General features: G+C 34.3%; 2 protein-coding genes across 5 annotated transcripts; one reads left to right on the top strand and one right to left on the bottom strand.

The window, feature by feature from the left end:
- Positions 1-208: 208 nt before the first annotated feature.
- Nachrbeta2 (nicotinic acetylcholine receptor beta2) lies at positions 209-5,836 on the top strand. Its single transcript, XM_071773830.1, has 12 exons — positions 209-483; positions 1,403-1,554; positions 1,834-1,878; positions 1,971-2,080; positions 2,306-2,486; positions 3,127-3,283; positions 3,426-3,553; positions 3,813-3,988; positions 4,395-4,547; positions 4,615-4,727; positions 5,086-5,198; positions 5,334-5,836. Exons 1-12 carry the CDS (start codon positions 432-434, stop codon positions 5,550-5,552), a joined length of 1,599 nt encoding a protein of 532 aa, XP_071629931.1. The 5' UTR covers positions 209-431; the 3' UTR covers positions 5,553-5,836.
- Positions 5,837-6,592: 756 nt separating this feature from the next.
- On the bottom strand, positions 6,593-12,965 carry Su(var)2-10 (E3 SUMO-protein ligase Su(var)2-10). 4 transcript variants are annotated; one of them, XM_071773828.1, is made up of 9 exons: positions 12,819-12,965; positions 11,313-11,482; positions 10,614-10,715; positions 10,368-10,512; positions 9,892-10,188; positions 9,641-9,742; positions 8,078-8,318; positions 7,573-7,998; positions 6,593-7,175 (listed from the first exon to the last, which is right to left on the bottom strand). In XM_071773828.1, exons 2-9 carry the CDS (start codon positions 11,477-11,479, stop codon positions 6,967-6,969), a joined length of 1,689 nt encoding a protein of 562 aa, XP_071629929.1. In that variant the 5' UTR covers positions 11,480-11,482; positions 12,819-12,965; the 3' UTR covers positions 6,593-6,966. The 4 variants fall into 4 exon arrangements, with proteins under 4 accessions (XP_071629929.1, XP_071629926.1, XP_071629930.1 ...); XM_071773825.1 differs by lacking the exon at positions 12,819-12,965 and adding an exon at positions 12,518-12,806; XM_071773829.1 differs by lacking the exon at positions 12,819-12,965 and adding an exon at positions 12,357-12,510.
- Between the last annotated feature and the right edge of the window lie 41 nt (positions 12,966-13,006).

Here is a 13,006-nt window from a genome sequence, read left to right as displayed (position 1 = left end):
CTCTCCCCTTCCCCCCCCCCTCTCTCTCTCTCTCTCTCTCTCTTTTTCACTCTCAATGGAATGCATTTCGGGTTCGCGATCTCCTCGATTTCCGCGTTTTCGTCTTCGTATAAAGCGCGCAGATGCAGGCAGGCGCGAACCACCCCTGCACGCCAGTAGAGCAAGTCGCGCCCTGAGCAGACGGCGCGAGCGTCATGGCGACGAGTTAGGATATCGATCGTGGACCAGTGGGATGCTGGCCGCCCCAACGTTTCGCCGATCGCGCGCCACCGTTCAGCACGCTAAGTGTTTTGTTATCCTGCCTTCTCGGCTTTTTTTACACCTCTTACCTAAAACTACCGCTAAGATACATGTGCCAAAGGGTGAGAGCCTACCGTAGAGAGTGCTCGCGAGTGTCCTACCTTTGCACGCGTTTGTAAACAACGCCGAAAATGCGGACAACCGTGCTCACAGTTTTGCTCAATGTCGTCAGTATCGTTTACGGTGAGCTCGTTTGGCTACCTACTATCAGATGAAATATAATCCATCAGATCCATCGACAGAACGAATAATCATATAGAGAACAATAATTCTTAGCCTGTTAATTAGGGCGAGTGATTATTAGATTGACAGTGAGAGTGATTACTAGTCTTTTATTTATAAATATGGGAAAATTATATAAATTTTTTATGTACCTTTATATTATTACATTAGACAATCATAACATTTTATTAGTGAGAAAGAAATTAGCGTGTCTAGATAAATATTTTAAACATATTTCGTTAAAAATTATTAAAGAAAATAAATATTTCTTAACACACACACACACACAAATACAAATTTTAACTAGAACCAAAGAGGGGGTTATTTTAGGGAGAATATTAAACTCCGAAATTTTTATCTTCTAAAAACATAAAAAACACTTATTAACGTATTCATTCTATTGTAAAAACGCATTTTATTTCCATTTCATTTTCTTGGTACTTTTTCTATTGCTGTATGCTTTTACTCTATATATGTTTTTATTACCTTTTTTATTTCTATTATGTAAATGCGAAAGAAGAATTCTGAGATAGAGTCTTTCATTTATAAATAAGTAATTATATTAAAAAAAAGAACAATTTTTTATATTTTTTCCAAAAAAATTTTAAATTGAGCAATTATAATTACTAAAACAAGATATGAAATAATCCAAGTCACTTTACATTATTTCGTAATCAAGTACAATTATGAAACAATCTGTTTATTTCCGATAATATAAGTCCAAGATTTATTAACTCTTAAGATTTAGTCTCTTAATTAAGCCAAATTTTAGTTTTTACATAATTATATAATACAACTTATTATTTTAACACAAATATTATTTCAAAGAAAAAAGAAATAGATGTTAAAACGATATATTAATAAATATTCTTTTACGCAGGAAACAGAGTTGTTTTCGAAGCGAATCCTGATACGAAGAGACTCTACGACGATTTACTGTCCAATTATAATAGATTGATACGTCCTGTGATTAATAATACTGAGACTCTAACGGTTTGGCTGGGATTAAAGCTGTCGCAATTAATAGAAATGGTATACAGATTGATATAATATAAGACTGCTATGCTAGTATTTTAGAACTCAGCACTATATTTTGCTATAATTTTATTTACTTTACTATTTATATTACATTTATATTATAAATAAAACTTATTTACATATATATGTATAATATACAACTTTTAATATTATATTTTATAATTTTATATAATATAATATTATATATTATTAATTTTATAATATATATAACTTTCTATTTATATTATATTTAAGAAGTTTGTGGAAGTTAATAACTAACGCTTGACTTTGCAGAATCTAAAGAACCAAGTGATGACGACCAACGTCTGGGTAGAGCAGGTCAGTGTATATTAGCTTGTTTCACTTACGCAGTAGTAACCGAGCGTTGTAGTCAGACAATCAGCAAACTAATATCTGTTCGTTTCTTGCAGAAATGGTTTGACTATAAATTACAGTGGGATCCACAAGAGTATGGTGGTATAGATATGTTATACGTGCCTTCCGAGAACATATGGCTTCCGGATATCGTTCTATACAACAAGTAAATTGCAAAAGATTTTTTAATAGAATCAAATGAAAATAAAATCTCTATGTCGCAGGATTTCCAAATAAAAGTAGGAGAACTTATTCGTTATCGTTGAAATTTTATGAAAATTCGAGAAATCAGATATTTATTTGATAAATATCAATTTAAAATGAGTTAAAAAATGAGACGCTATGAAAAAACAATTTTTAAATTAATCCTCTTTCTCATTTTATTACACAGTGCGGATGGAAATTATGAGGTAACGTTAATGACGAAGGCCACTTTGAAATACACTGGTGAAGTATTTTGGAAACCACCGGCCATTTATAAGTCGTCCTGTGAGATCAACGTGGAATATTTCCCGTTCGATGAGCAATCGTGTATTATGAAATTCGGCTCGTGGACTTACAATGGCGCTCAGGTTATAACAATGTATATTCGTGTATATATAAGCTATGCAGAATATCCTAGAACAACTGAACTCTCTCAATCAAAGATTCTTTGATCAGTCTAAAATAAAATTTCTCTTGAAATGAAAGTATCGAAGCTTCAAGTAATTAGGTGTGTTGATATAATAGAGTTTTCATCAAACAAACTTTATTGGGGTAAAAATGACAAAATCATATTCTAATCTAAAGTAGATTTTACTTCACCAGAGTTAAAATTAAACAGTAATGAAACGTAAGATTGGAAAAGTTTAACTGAATGTAAGATAACTTCAACCAAAGTTTGAGATAAAAATCTCTATTTAAAAAACATCTTGCGATTTTATATCTTACAATTTTTTTTTTTTTTTAATTAATTAATTTATATAATTCTAATTGAATTATAATTTATATTCTTAATTAATTATATTTCAATGATTTGTTTTATAAATTATTAAGTAGATGTACTAATTTTCATTTTATTTCTGTTCATAATTTTTTATTTTGTTTTTTTATGATATGTATAATATTATAATAAATAAAAGTTTTAATCACTATGTAAGTTTTTTGTAACTTTTGATTATATAGCTTTGGTCTTGACGTTTTTCGAAATTTTGTAAGGTTTTTTTCCCGCAGGTAGATCTGAAGCACATGAAGCAGGAGCCTGGTAGCAATATTGTTGCGATCGGCATAGACCTCACCGATTTTTATCTATCCGTGGAATGGGATATCCTGGAAGTACCAGCAGCACGCAACGAAGAATATTATCCATGCTGTGAGGAACCTTATTCAGGTATTAAGATTTAATAAAATTTTAAATTTTGTATAAGGATGTAAAAACAATTCGCTTGCTTATGCTATTTGTTGTTGAAGCAATTTAAAATTATTTTGTCTAGAATCTAATCTGGATAATCATAATTATCGTTTAATTTCAGATATCACATTCAATATTACAATGAGAAGAAAAACTCTATTTTATACTGTTAATCTTATCATCCCCTGCGTTGGCATCACATTTTTAACGGTGCTGGTTTTTTATCTACCCAGTGATTCCGGTGAAAAAGTAGGTACATTATTTGAGGAGCCATTAAGGTTTATACATTATACATTACATGCTATTATATGTATATACATTTTGTTACGGGAAAATTTTTTCCTTAATTCTTAATCGTAACATTTGTTAACGCATTTCGGTCCATATATCACAAATATGGAAACGTCACCTCAATGAAGTAGTCATAAATTCGACAGTATAGAAAATATTTAATTATATTTTAACCATCACAAAATATATTTGTTATTACTTCGCATTTTTTGTGCAGGTATCATTATGCTCTTCCATCCTTCTCTCATTGACGGTGTTCTTCTTGCTCTTAGCCGAGATTATTCCGCCAACGTCATTAGCTGTACCTTTGCTTGGAAAATATCTGTTGTTCACCATGATTTTAGTTACCCTGTCTATTTGGATCACCGTCTGCGTCTTAAACGTACACTTCCGGTAGGTCGTAATGTATTTTACATATTTTAGAAACATCAATTGATTTGTACTTCTGTTTCACAAATACTATCTATACATGATCTAACTAATTAAAAATGAATATTTGGAAAATATTTTAAGTGAAAAAAGTATCTATTTAGTATTTACATATAAATGTGATTAAGAAAATAAATAAGATGTATTTAATTTATTTATTAATTTTAATATCTCAGGTGGAGGTAAACATTTTATTAAAGAACACACGATTTTCCCGTAATTTTCCAATCAGAATTAAGTTTTCTAATCCGAATTTTATTGGGCTCAAATGATTTTGCTATCGCATAAATACCAGTTGCGCAAATTAATTAATATTTATTATATTACCCTTTAGTGAATAAAATCGAACATCGAATTATTCTTGTCGTAGATCTCCTTCCACGCATAATATGTCGCCATGGGTAAGACATATGTTTCTGAATTGGATGCCGAGAGTATTGATGATGCGTCGCACGCCGTATTCTACACCAGAATACGATGACGCTTATATGGATAGTGCATACACAAATGAAATAGATTACAGGTAATGCCTGTTCTTTTTCTTTGTTAAAGATAATTAATCTTTTAACACTTGGAATTTTTCATGACAGTGTAAGTGATTATCCTTTGGAACTGAAAGGAAGCCCCGACGCGTTCGAAAGTGTTACTTCAACATATAAAAGTATTAGAGATGACGATGCACGACACGTACCGCATGCATCAGGTAATACTTCTGTTATTTGTTAGAAAATGATCTCTATCCCTTAATTCTTGCGCGTATTTTTCATAATGTTTGTGCTGGCGATATTCAATGGATAATTAATTCTTCGAAATAAGAAATCTTATTTATGAATAAGAAATCACTCAATTTGTTTATTTTACACAATCATACATTACTGCAATATAGTAAAAACGTACATATAGTATATACACGTATATTATAAATATTTAATATGTAATCTGCATCAGTAAAATAATAATCGAACACCCTAAATCTGTTGAATACGATGTTGAGTACAAAAAGAAAAAAATTAAGATTAATCTTATTAAAATATATTGACTAACAATAAATATTATTTCAGTTACTGACAGCGAAAACATTATGCCAAAACATTTATCCCCAGATGTCATATCAGCTCTCAAAGGTGTACGTTTCATTGCTCAACATATAAAAGATGCAGATAAAGATAATGAGGTAAATCACACCTTCTAATATACTCATTTTTATATTTTTCTACGCACTTTCTCGTAATATAATAATTATCTATCAAGAATCTTAACAATATTGAATTTGATCACTTATATTAGAAATATTCATTCGTTCTCGTAGGTCATAGAAGATTGGAAATTCGTAGCTATGGTTTTAGACAGATTCTTTCTTTGGGTATTTACATTTGCGTGCATCGGGGGCACGCTAAGCATAATATGTCAAGCACCTAGTCTGTACGACACGCGAGAACCTGTGGACGAAAAACATACTAGTATATCAATACGCAATTATATGTATCCACCACCGGGACACAATGGGAGTTTGATGAATGAGGATTAACTATCATGGCACGTATAAAGTAATTCGCGTGTGAAGAGCAATGGTGTGTTATGTCGTACGTACTCCATTAAACACGTTCGATACCTTCCCTCTACATTTCTCTCCTCAAAGAATTTATACTTTCCCATATAATTCATCCACGAAAATAATTTTTCAATCTCTTAAAACGTTTCTTACTAACAATAAGTAAACATGGTTATTGGTTAATATATTGTCAGACATCAGCAGGGTATTCACTCGATTAGCACAAGAGGAAATTAATAATACCAATTGAAAAGCAAGAACTTTCGGTGTAATCACTCAATAATTATGTATTCTTTTTCATTTAAAATCTTAAATATCATATAAAAATTATAAGATTACACTATAGTTTACGCAAGTAGATCTGTTCTTTATACCTGCATTATGTTACATTTTCTGCACTCAAAATAATATATGTATGCGTTAAAAATAAAAAAATAGAAGTAAAAAATATAGAGTTCGGCGATAAAGAACAGATCTATTTATTAAAGCTACAATCCCTTAGCGGTTACATTGCATTATAACATATTAAAATTGCGCGAATTTTTCTTCGCATTATACGTCAAAATATATTAATTTTTTCAGACATAAAATTTTTAAAATATTTAAATAGAAGTAAATCTTGATCAATTATAATTTATATGTTTATTAATATAAGACAAATATAAATTAATTATGTTTATTTAATAACGTAGACGTCAAGTAGGTAATTAATAAGTTTTCGATAAATTTAACTACTTTATACTATTGCAAATGGTGACACGCAAGAAACGGATTTATTTTGACATATAATGTAAGGAAAATTTTACATGATTTTTTTTGCTTGATACCATAATTCAATATAACTGCAATATGAGACCAAGTAATTTTAATCCTCATTAAAATAAGCATTATTAAACGTATCTTTCATGTGTTGAACTTATGTAACGAACGTAACGAAAATTAAATGAAAAATAAAATATGAATTTGGTAGTTTGTATACGCAAGATTTCACGTCGAGGTTAATGAGAAGTTTATGCTACGAAAAAATGAAGGTAACTTTATTTTCATTTACATAATTATTCCATAGTAATCACATTACATGATCAATCAAAAATAAAATACTCGCTTATTGCAGTCTCATCAGACTCAAATTTGGCACTACATTGTTTGCCAAATGAGATTGAATAAAATATGTGAATTGTATTTGTATATGGGAATGCAACGTTATTAAAGTTACAATAAATGAAAGTCTCTATTTATTTTAAACTTCCTCGAAAGTAATTAATTAATATAACATGCAGAGCTTTCAACTAAATTTATGGACGAAGGAAACAAGATTGTCGAGTTCTTTATAAAAAAAATAATAATTTTTTCCATAAATTCCGTAGTATGTCTCATATCAAACAATCCTTTATTCTAAATCGATTATCATCAATTCTGGCGATTCACTTGTACTACTAATGGAGCTGGTCTGCGATTTCTTTGGCGATGAAATGCCACTAGCTGATTTCTTTGTACTTTGAGTCGGCGTATTATCTTCATCATCATCATCACTATCCGATATTAAATCGATAACAACAGCACGTTTCTTCTCCTTTGGTGCCGGAGGATTGCTTTCATCTGAACAAATAAATGAAATATTGTATTATCCGTAGCACTTATTGTCCGATATAAGATTAAAAAGTAATTCAACCACCAAAAAACTATAGATTAAAAAAACAAATAGAATCTATAGAATGTAATATCACTTGGATCAGTTTCAAAAATTTTTATCTTATATTAATTTTTTTCTCATACATACTCTAAAAATTTATTTTTTTCTATTAATAATTCCAAGCTCAGTGGTATGTATCATGTGTCTTGAATTAAATTCGTACAAACTTCAAAAATTTATCATTTTATTCAGAGTATAGTTGGGTTCTATTAAATACTACAGAGTACTACATATAAAGTATTACAGAGTATTTGCTAGACCTGTTAAGCTTTTGCAATATTCTAACAAGTATTTTCCTCTTACCTAAATCCACTGTGTCTACATCAATTTTACTATTGTCCCGTAAATCAGCCACAGGTTTTGCTTCACTTTTTTCCTTATCTTTATCCTTTTCTTTTTTTAGTACTAAATTCTCCCACGAACCATCTTGAAGTAATTGAATTTCATTCACGTCTGGCAATAACTTATTTGAATTAAGAACTTCTTGAAAGTATCCATCAATTACAAGATTATCATAAAGCGCCGGCTTGTCACAGACTGGGCAGTTCCAAGTAGGTTTTCGTTCATTCATTTGAAGAAACAAAGAAGCGTCGAAACATTGCAAATGAGAACAAGTCGACGCACGACACGGCGTACTCATCCTCATCTTTCCCAAAGGACAGGCTAACGATACCCTCAGTGACGTGGTAGCTATTTCACTATCCGCATCTTCGTTCAATTTTTCCTTAACTGTAAATTAATTCATATTTCTATGATAAAAATTCTTTTGCTACTATCGTAATACCGTTTACGATGAAAAATTACTTACTTAATCCTCTAGTGTAGTCGGAGTGTCTTACGCCTCTATTTTTTAATCTACTGAGTAATTCCGCGCTAGATAACTTTCTGACGAGGTATACTGCAATTGCGTATCGCCTACCATAATCAGCAGACCATGTGACACGAATCTCATTTCCAACAGTAGGCGACAATTTTACCAAGGGACTAATATTAATAGGTCGTGGTGGTCTCTTCGGCTCTACACTTGGTTTATTAGTAGGTATAGGATTCTGAAAAAAAAATAGATATATTGCCACAATTTTTAATATTTGTTTTCTACAAAAATTTACGAGATTATTTACGTGCAAATAACAATATACTATTGTATATTCGTTGAATAAAGAATTAAAAATTTTTATTTACATTTAAATAATTAAATTTCTTATTATTTCAATTCAAAATTAAAATTTGTACGTACAATATTGAAAGAGAAATGTACAGAATGTATATCAATTATAATCATATTCCTGAGTAAAAAATAAGACATAAATTCGCAGGCAAAAATCTCGAGACTTTTCAAATGGGAAACACAGTAGATAGTAGACGAATCAGGTAATCTAAAGTTTGCGTGCTCACGGCCAATGATAAAGATGCTCTTGCTCTTGAAGTTGTCTGTGACATTTCATAAGTGTATTGATAGTTTATATTTATTATTTTTAATATCCTGTAACAATTTTACGTTGTTATAATTACCAGCATGTACAGTGTAATTTTTATGTTTAAATAAAACAGTTAATAGCTTCAACGTTATTGTACATGTTACTTCAATCTCAGAAGGGATTAGCAAAGATGCAAGAACATCTTTGTCACTGTGTAATGTACCGTACCTGAATGCACGATCTTTATATTATTTAGTTCGTCTACTGTAAATGCTTTTCCATTTGAAAGGTATTTCAGTCTCTACATTTTCCTCTTATTTTTTGTTCAGGAATATGTCATCAAAATTATAGTCATGAATTGTAGGATACCCTGGATTAATAGGGTTGCCACCTAGACAAATTTTGACCCGGAGACAGAAAAAGAAACAAGTTAATATGTATCATGTTAATGTGTTTTATAGTAAAAATTGCCACAACAAAAAGGTCAAAATATATCAAAAAATATCATAAAATAAAAACTGATTCAAATAAAATAAAATCCTTAACAATTATATATAACAAGCAAAAAAAATATATAAATTATATAAATAATTAATAACAATAATCATTAAATGTGTTCCTGATTATTATATTCTCTTAAGTCTAGCAAGAATCTAAAAGAACACTTACAGACAATAATCACTAAGTGCTCACTAAGCTACTTTCTCTGTTGAATGCAGCAATTGTAAGGTACATATCAAGTTTAGAACATTTATCCCAATTTCATCCTTCTCAGTTTTGTTTCCAATGCCATTGACTCAAGGAATTATCCAAATTTATTTTAATTTTATTAAAAATTAGATGTTTTACATTTCACTCAACCCGGAGAAACAATTATCAAACCCAGAATCCAGACATAAGCTTTTAAAACCCATAGAGGTGGCAACTCTATCTATATATCTGGTTTGACTTACCGGTAAAGGACACAATTTCCCATTAACTTTTACTGCAATGTTTGGAGGGAAATAATCTTCCTGCTCGCATGATGTTTCTTGTAAACAGAATCGCATTTGTACCTGTAGTTATAATAAATTATGCATGAAATTCATAAATACACTAATAACTTAACCTAACTTAACCTTAAAATGAAATGTACCTTGTAAGGTTTACGTGTTCTACTATAAAGATTTAGAATTGACATTCGGTACATGAGATTTCAACACACCTGTACAACATAATCCATTTTACTGCCAGTTCGACAGTCACGTGAGCTGGCAATGTCCGTCGCTTGTTGTGGCGTCAAATGGAACAAGAATGTGTTTTCTTGCAATCTTATCGATCCCTGTGGCATTAAACTAGAAGGTTTCAATAATTCGGCTAATAAATCGAAAAATGGAAGTTTCTTCAGCCTAACATCTGGATGAACCGGGTACTGGCTTGTAGGTTGTATTATTGGACCCGGTAAAACTTTGGTTGGGTAAACAGATTGCTGATACGGATTATATGCCGCATTTGTAGTACGCTGAAAAAAAGATTTAAAACAATATTTCTAATATAATTCATAAACAGCAAGAAATAGTCATGGATTACTAAATTCTTATTTATAATTTATGAATCATAAATAAGAAATTATATATAACAAGAAATAATCCATCTCTGATATTAAATTTAATATCAAAGAAATAATACACTTTTGCTCACCTGTGGCGTTACACTAGTGTAACCGGTTGACTGATATACTGGATTGGTCCTAGGTGCCTGAGGTAAAGATGCTTGATGCGCCGGAGTCAATTCCTTTCCAGCAGAAACTGACGCTTGTTGTTGTTGCTGTTGGCTAATCGCTTGCCTTTAAATATATATTTCATCAGACACCCACCCACATTCTCAATTTTTGAATACATATATATCTAAATGAAAGTATACCAATGAAAAAAATTATACAAGTACCTTGTGGAATAATAATTTCTGTTATGCATATTTTGGTCTATTTGTGGCTCAGAGGAACTACCAGTTTGTCCATACATTTGATGGGATGACATTTGGTCTGCCCTGAAAAAAATTTCCTTTCACAATTGGAACAACAAAAAATGATCTTGCTAAAGCGTGCTCTCTCTCTCTCTCTCTCTCAATATGGCGACTGGATTCTCTTTAAGCCTTTTAGGTTCGTTTTAGCTGAACTTCTTGCACGGTTCATCTGTCCTCTCTTTCTTTTCACGTTGGAGAGAAAAAGGAGAAAGGACGGACCGTGTAAGAAGTTCAGCTAAAACAAACGGGTCTTTTTATAGGTCTGTTTTCTATTGACTGCACTGGTTCGAGAAGTTTACATATACATTATTGGGTGCTTCCCATTTAGTAACACAAGTCGACACAGACGTCGTTCTATCTTTCTTGGTATTCAACGAGTAACAAAGACAGAACGAGACTTGTGCCAGTAAATGGGAAAACACTTGAAACGTGAGAAACGTACATACGAGATTCTCACGCTGCATCAACCGAAAACAGACCCCGTTTCATTTGTTGCCAATTTTGGAATTCGGAGTAACCACTACTCGCTTGCAACATGTAAAAAAAAAGCATTGTTTTCCGCGGACATTTCACTGCGAGGCTTTCCACTGTTAAGCAAGTATTCTTTTTTTTTCCACTTACTGTATCGTTTTATACAATTCACGTATTTTGAGTCGTATAGCTGGGTGCGATCTTAAGCGCAACAATTCCAATGCACGCGCTTGTAACTCGTTCTTTCTGCCGGACTTATTTCTACCGGCGAAACCAAGAAGCATCTGAAGCTCAGACACTCGAAAACTTAATACCATATTCTGTAATCAAAACATTCCATATTTCCCCTCATTATCCTCCTAGTACAATCTTTCACGAGTGATCGTAACAAATCTTGTTGTATACGTGTTGAAAACGCTACCGCAAATCAACACGTTTTTTTTCCAACAAAAATTGTCACAGTACTGTATGTACATTATAAATTCTTTTTAGGTTATGAAGCGAGCGACTGCTCCAATCGCGAAGGAACATCAACATCGCGCCCTGTAACCCCCATGCCCAATTTACTTCCGTATTTACAAAAATCACTCGGCGGCACGCGCGAGCATCTCGATAGTCGCGCGAACGAGATCCAGAGCGGCAACACTACGACTCGCGGGGGCGCAACGTCAACGTCATCGTGGGGAAAAACAGCGGTGCGACAACAGACGGAGGTGAACTGGTGAAGTGAGACTTGAGAGGTTACCCATGGTATCTCCGCGCGGGTATACTGGTATACTCCGGTATACGCGTCGTGAATCGTCGGCGTGCCGCGGAATCTACTCCCGCATTCTCAGGATCGTGCCCGTCGTTGTGATCCCTGCGATCTACCAGTAAATGTGCGTCATCCAGCGCGAGGCGAGTCCGCGCGAACCGTCGACGACCCAGGCAGGCGCCAGCCGTGTGGCGTGTGCAGACGTGTGCGATGTGCGACAACACTAGACACGAGGGAACGCGCGCCAGCGAGGTAAAGTCGTACCGGCACGGATCGGGGACTGTAGCACAACGCGTTGGAACGGGGGGAGAGGGGGGCACCGGGACAGGCTGGGGAAATAGGACGGAAGACGGGAGACAACGGGACGAAACCGATTTTTTTCAAGCGACGCGGCCCCGACCGCGAATCCCGGTCCCGGGGCCTCGGCCGCGTTCCCTCACCTCGGTAATCCCCGCCGGAAATCGACGCGCGATACCAAGCGCGACGCGACGCGGTCCGCGGATTCCACGTCGCGATGTCGCGAAAATCGCGGCGACGTTTATATTCCGCCGCGCGCCGTGCACCGTGCACCCGTTCCACTTTATAACGCGCACCCACTCACCTCCAGTTCCTCGGTATCCGCCATCTTCTTGGCCGACTTTTTACCCGCAGCCGTTTTGCCGACGAATATTTTGAAATCCGCGACGGAAAAAATATACGCGCGACACGTCGCGCGCCGTACACGCCGTCACGCCCGCCGGCCGCCGGTCCGGTCTCTCCGTCCGTCTCTCGCGCTCTCCGTCCTCTCCTCGCGACCGCTTCTCACCCTATCATGCAACTCGTACTCTCTCGCTCTCCCGCGCTCTCTCCTTCTCCCACTTTCTGTCTATCTCTCTCTTTCGAATCAACGCAACGCTTCTCACCTACGAGAATAATGTCGCGACGATGCGGAGCCGTGCGAGCGGTGTATGCCGATTTTCCCGATTCATTCGCCGTTGTATGTGCGACGGCCACGGTGGGTCGTGGCTCTCATTAGAATAAAAGAAGAAACAAGAAAGAGGAAAGGAAGAAACGCCGAGACGTTCAAAGCGATCAACGCGCGCGAGTATTG

The sequence above is a fragment of the Temnothorax longispinosus genome, chromosome 3 (genome assembly GCF_030848805.1).
Source record: "Temnothorax longispinosus isolate EJ_2023e chromosome 3, Tlon_JGU_v1, whole genome shotgun sequence".
NCBI lineage: Eukaryota > Metazoa > Arthropoda > Insecta > Hymenoptera > Formicidae > Temnothorax > Temnothorax longispinosus.
The sequence above is the reverse complement of the archived record's forward strand: the minus strand, read 5'-3'. Positions and strand labels throughout refer to the sequence as shown.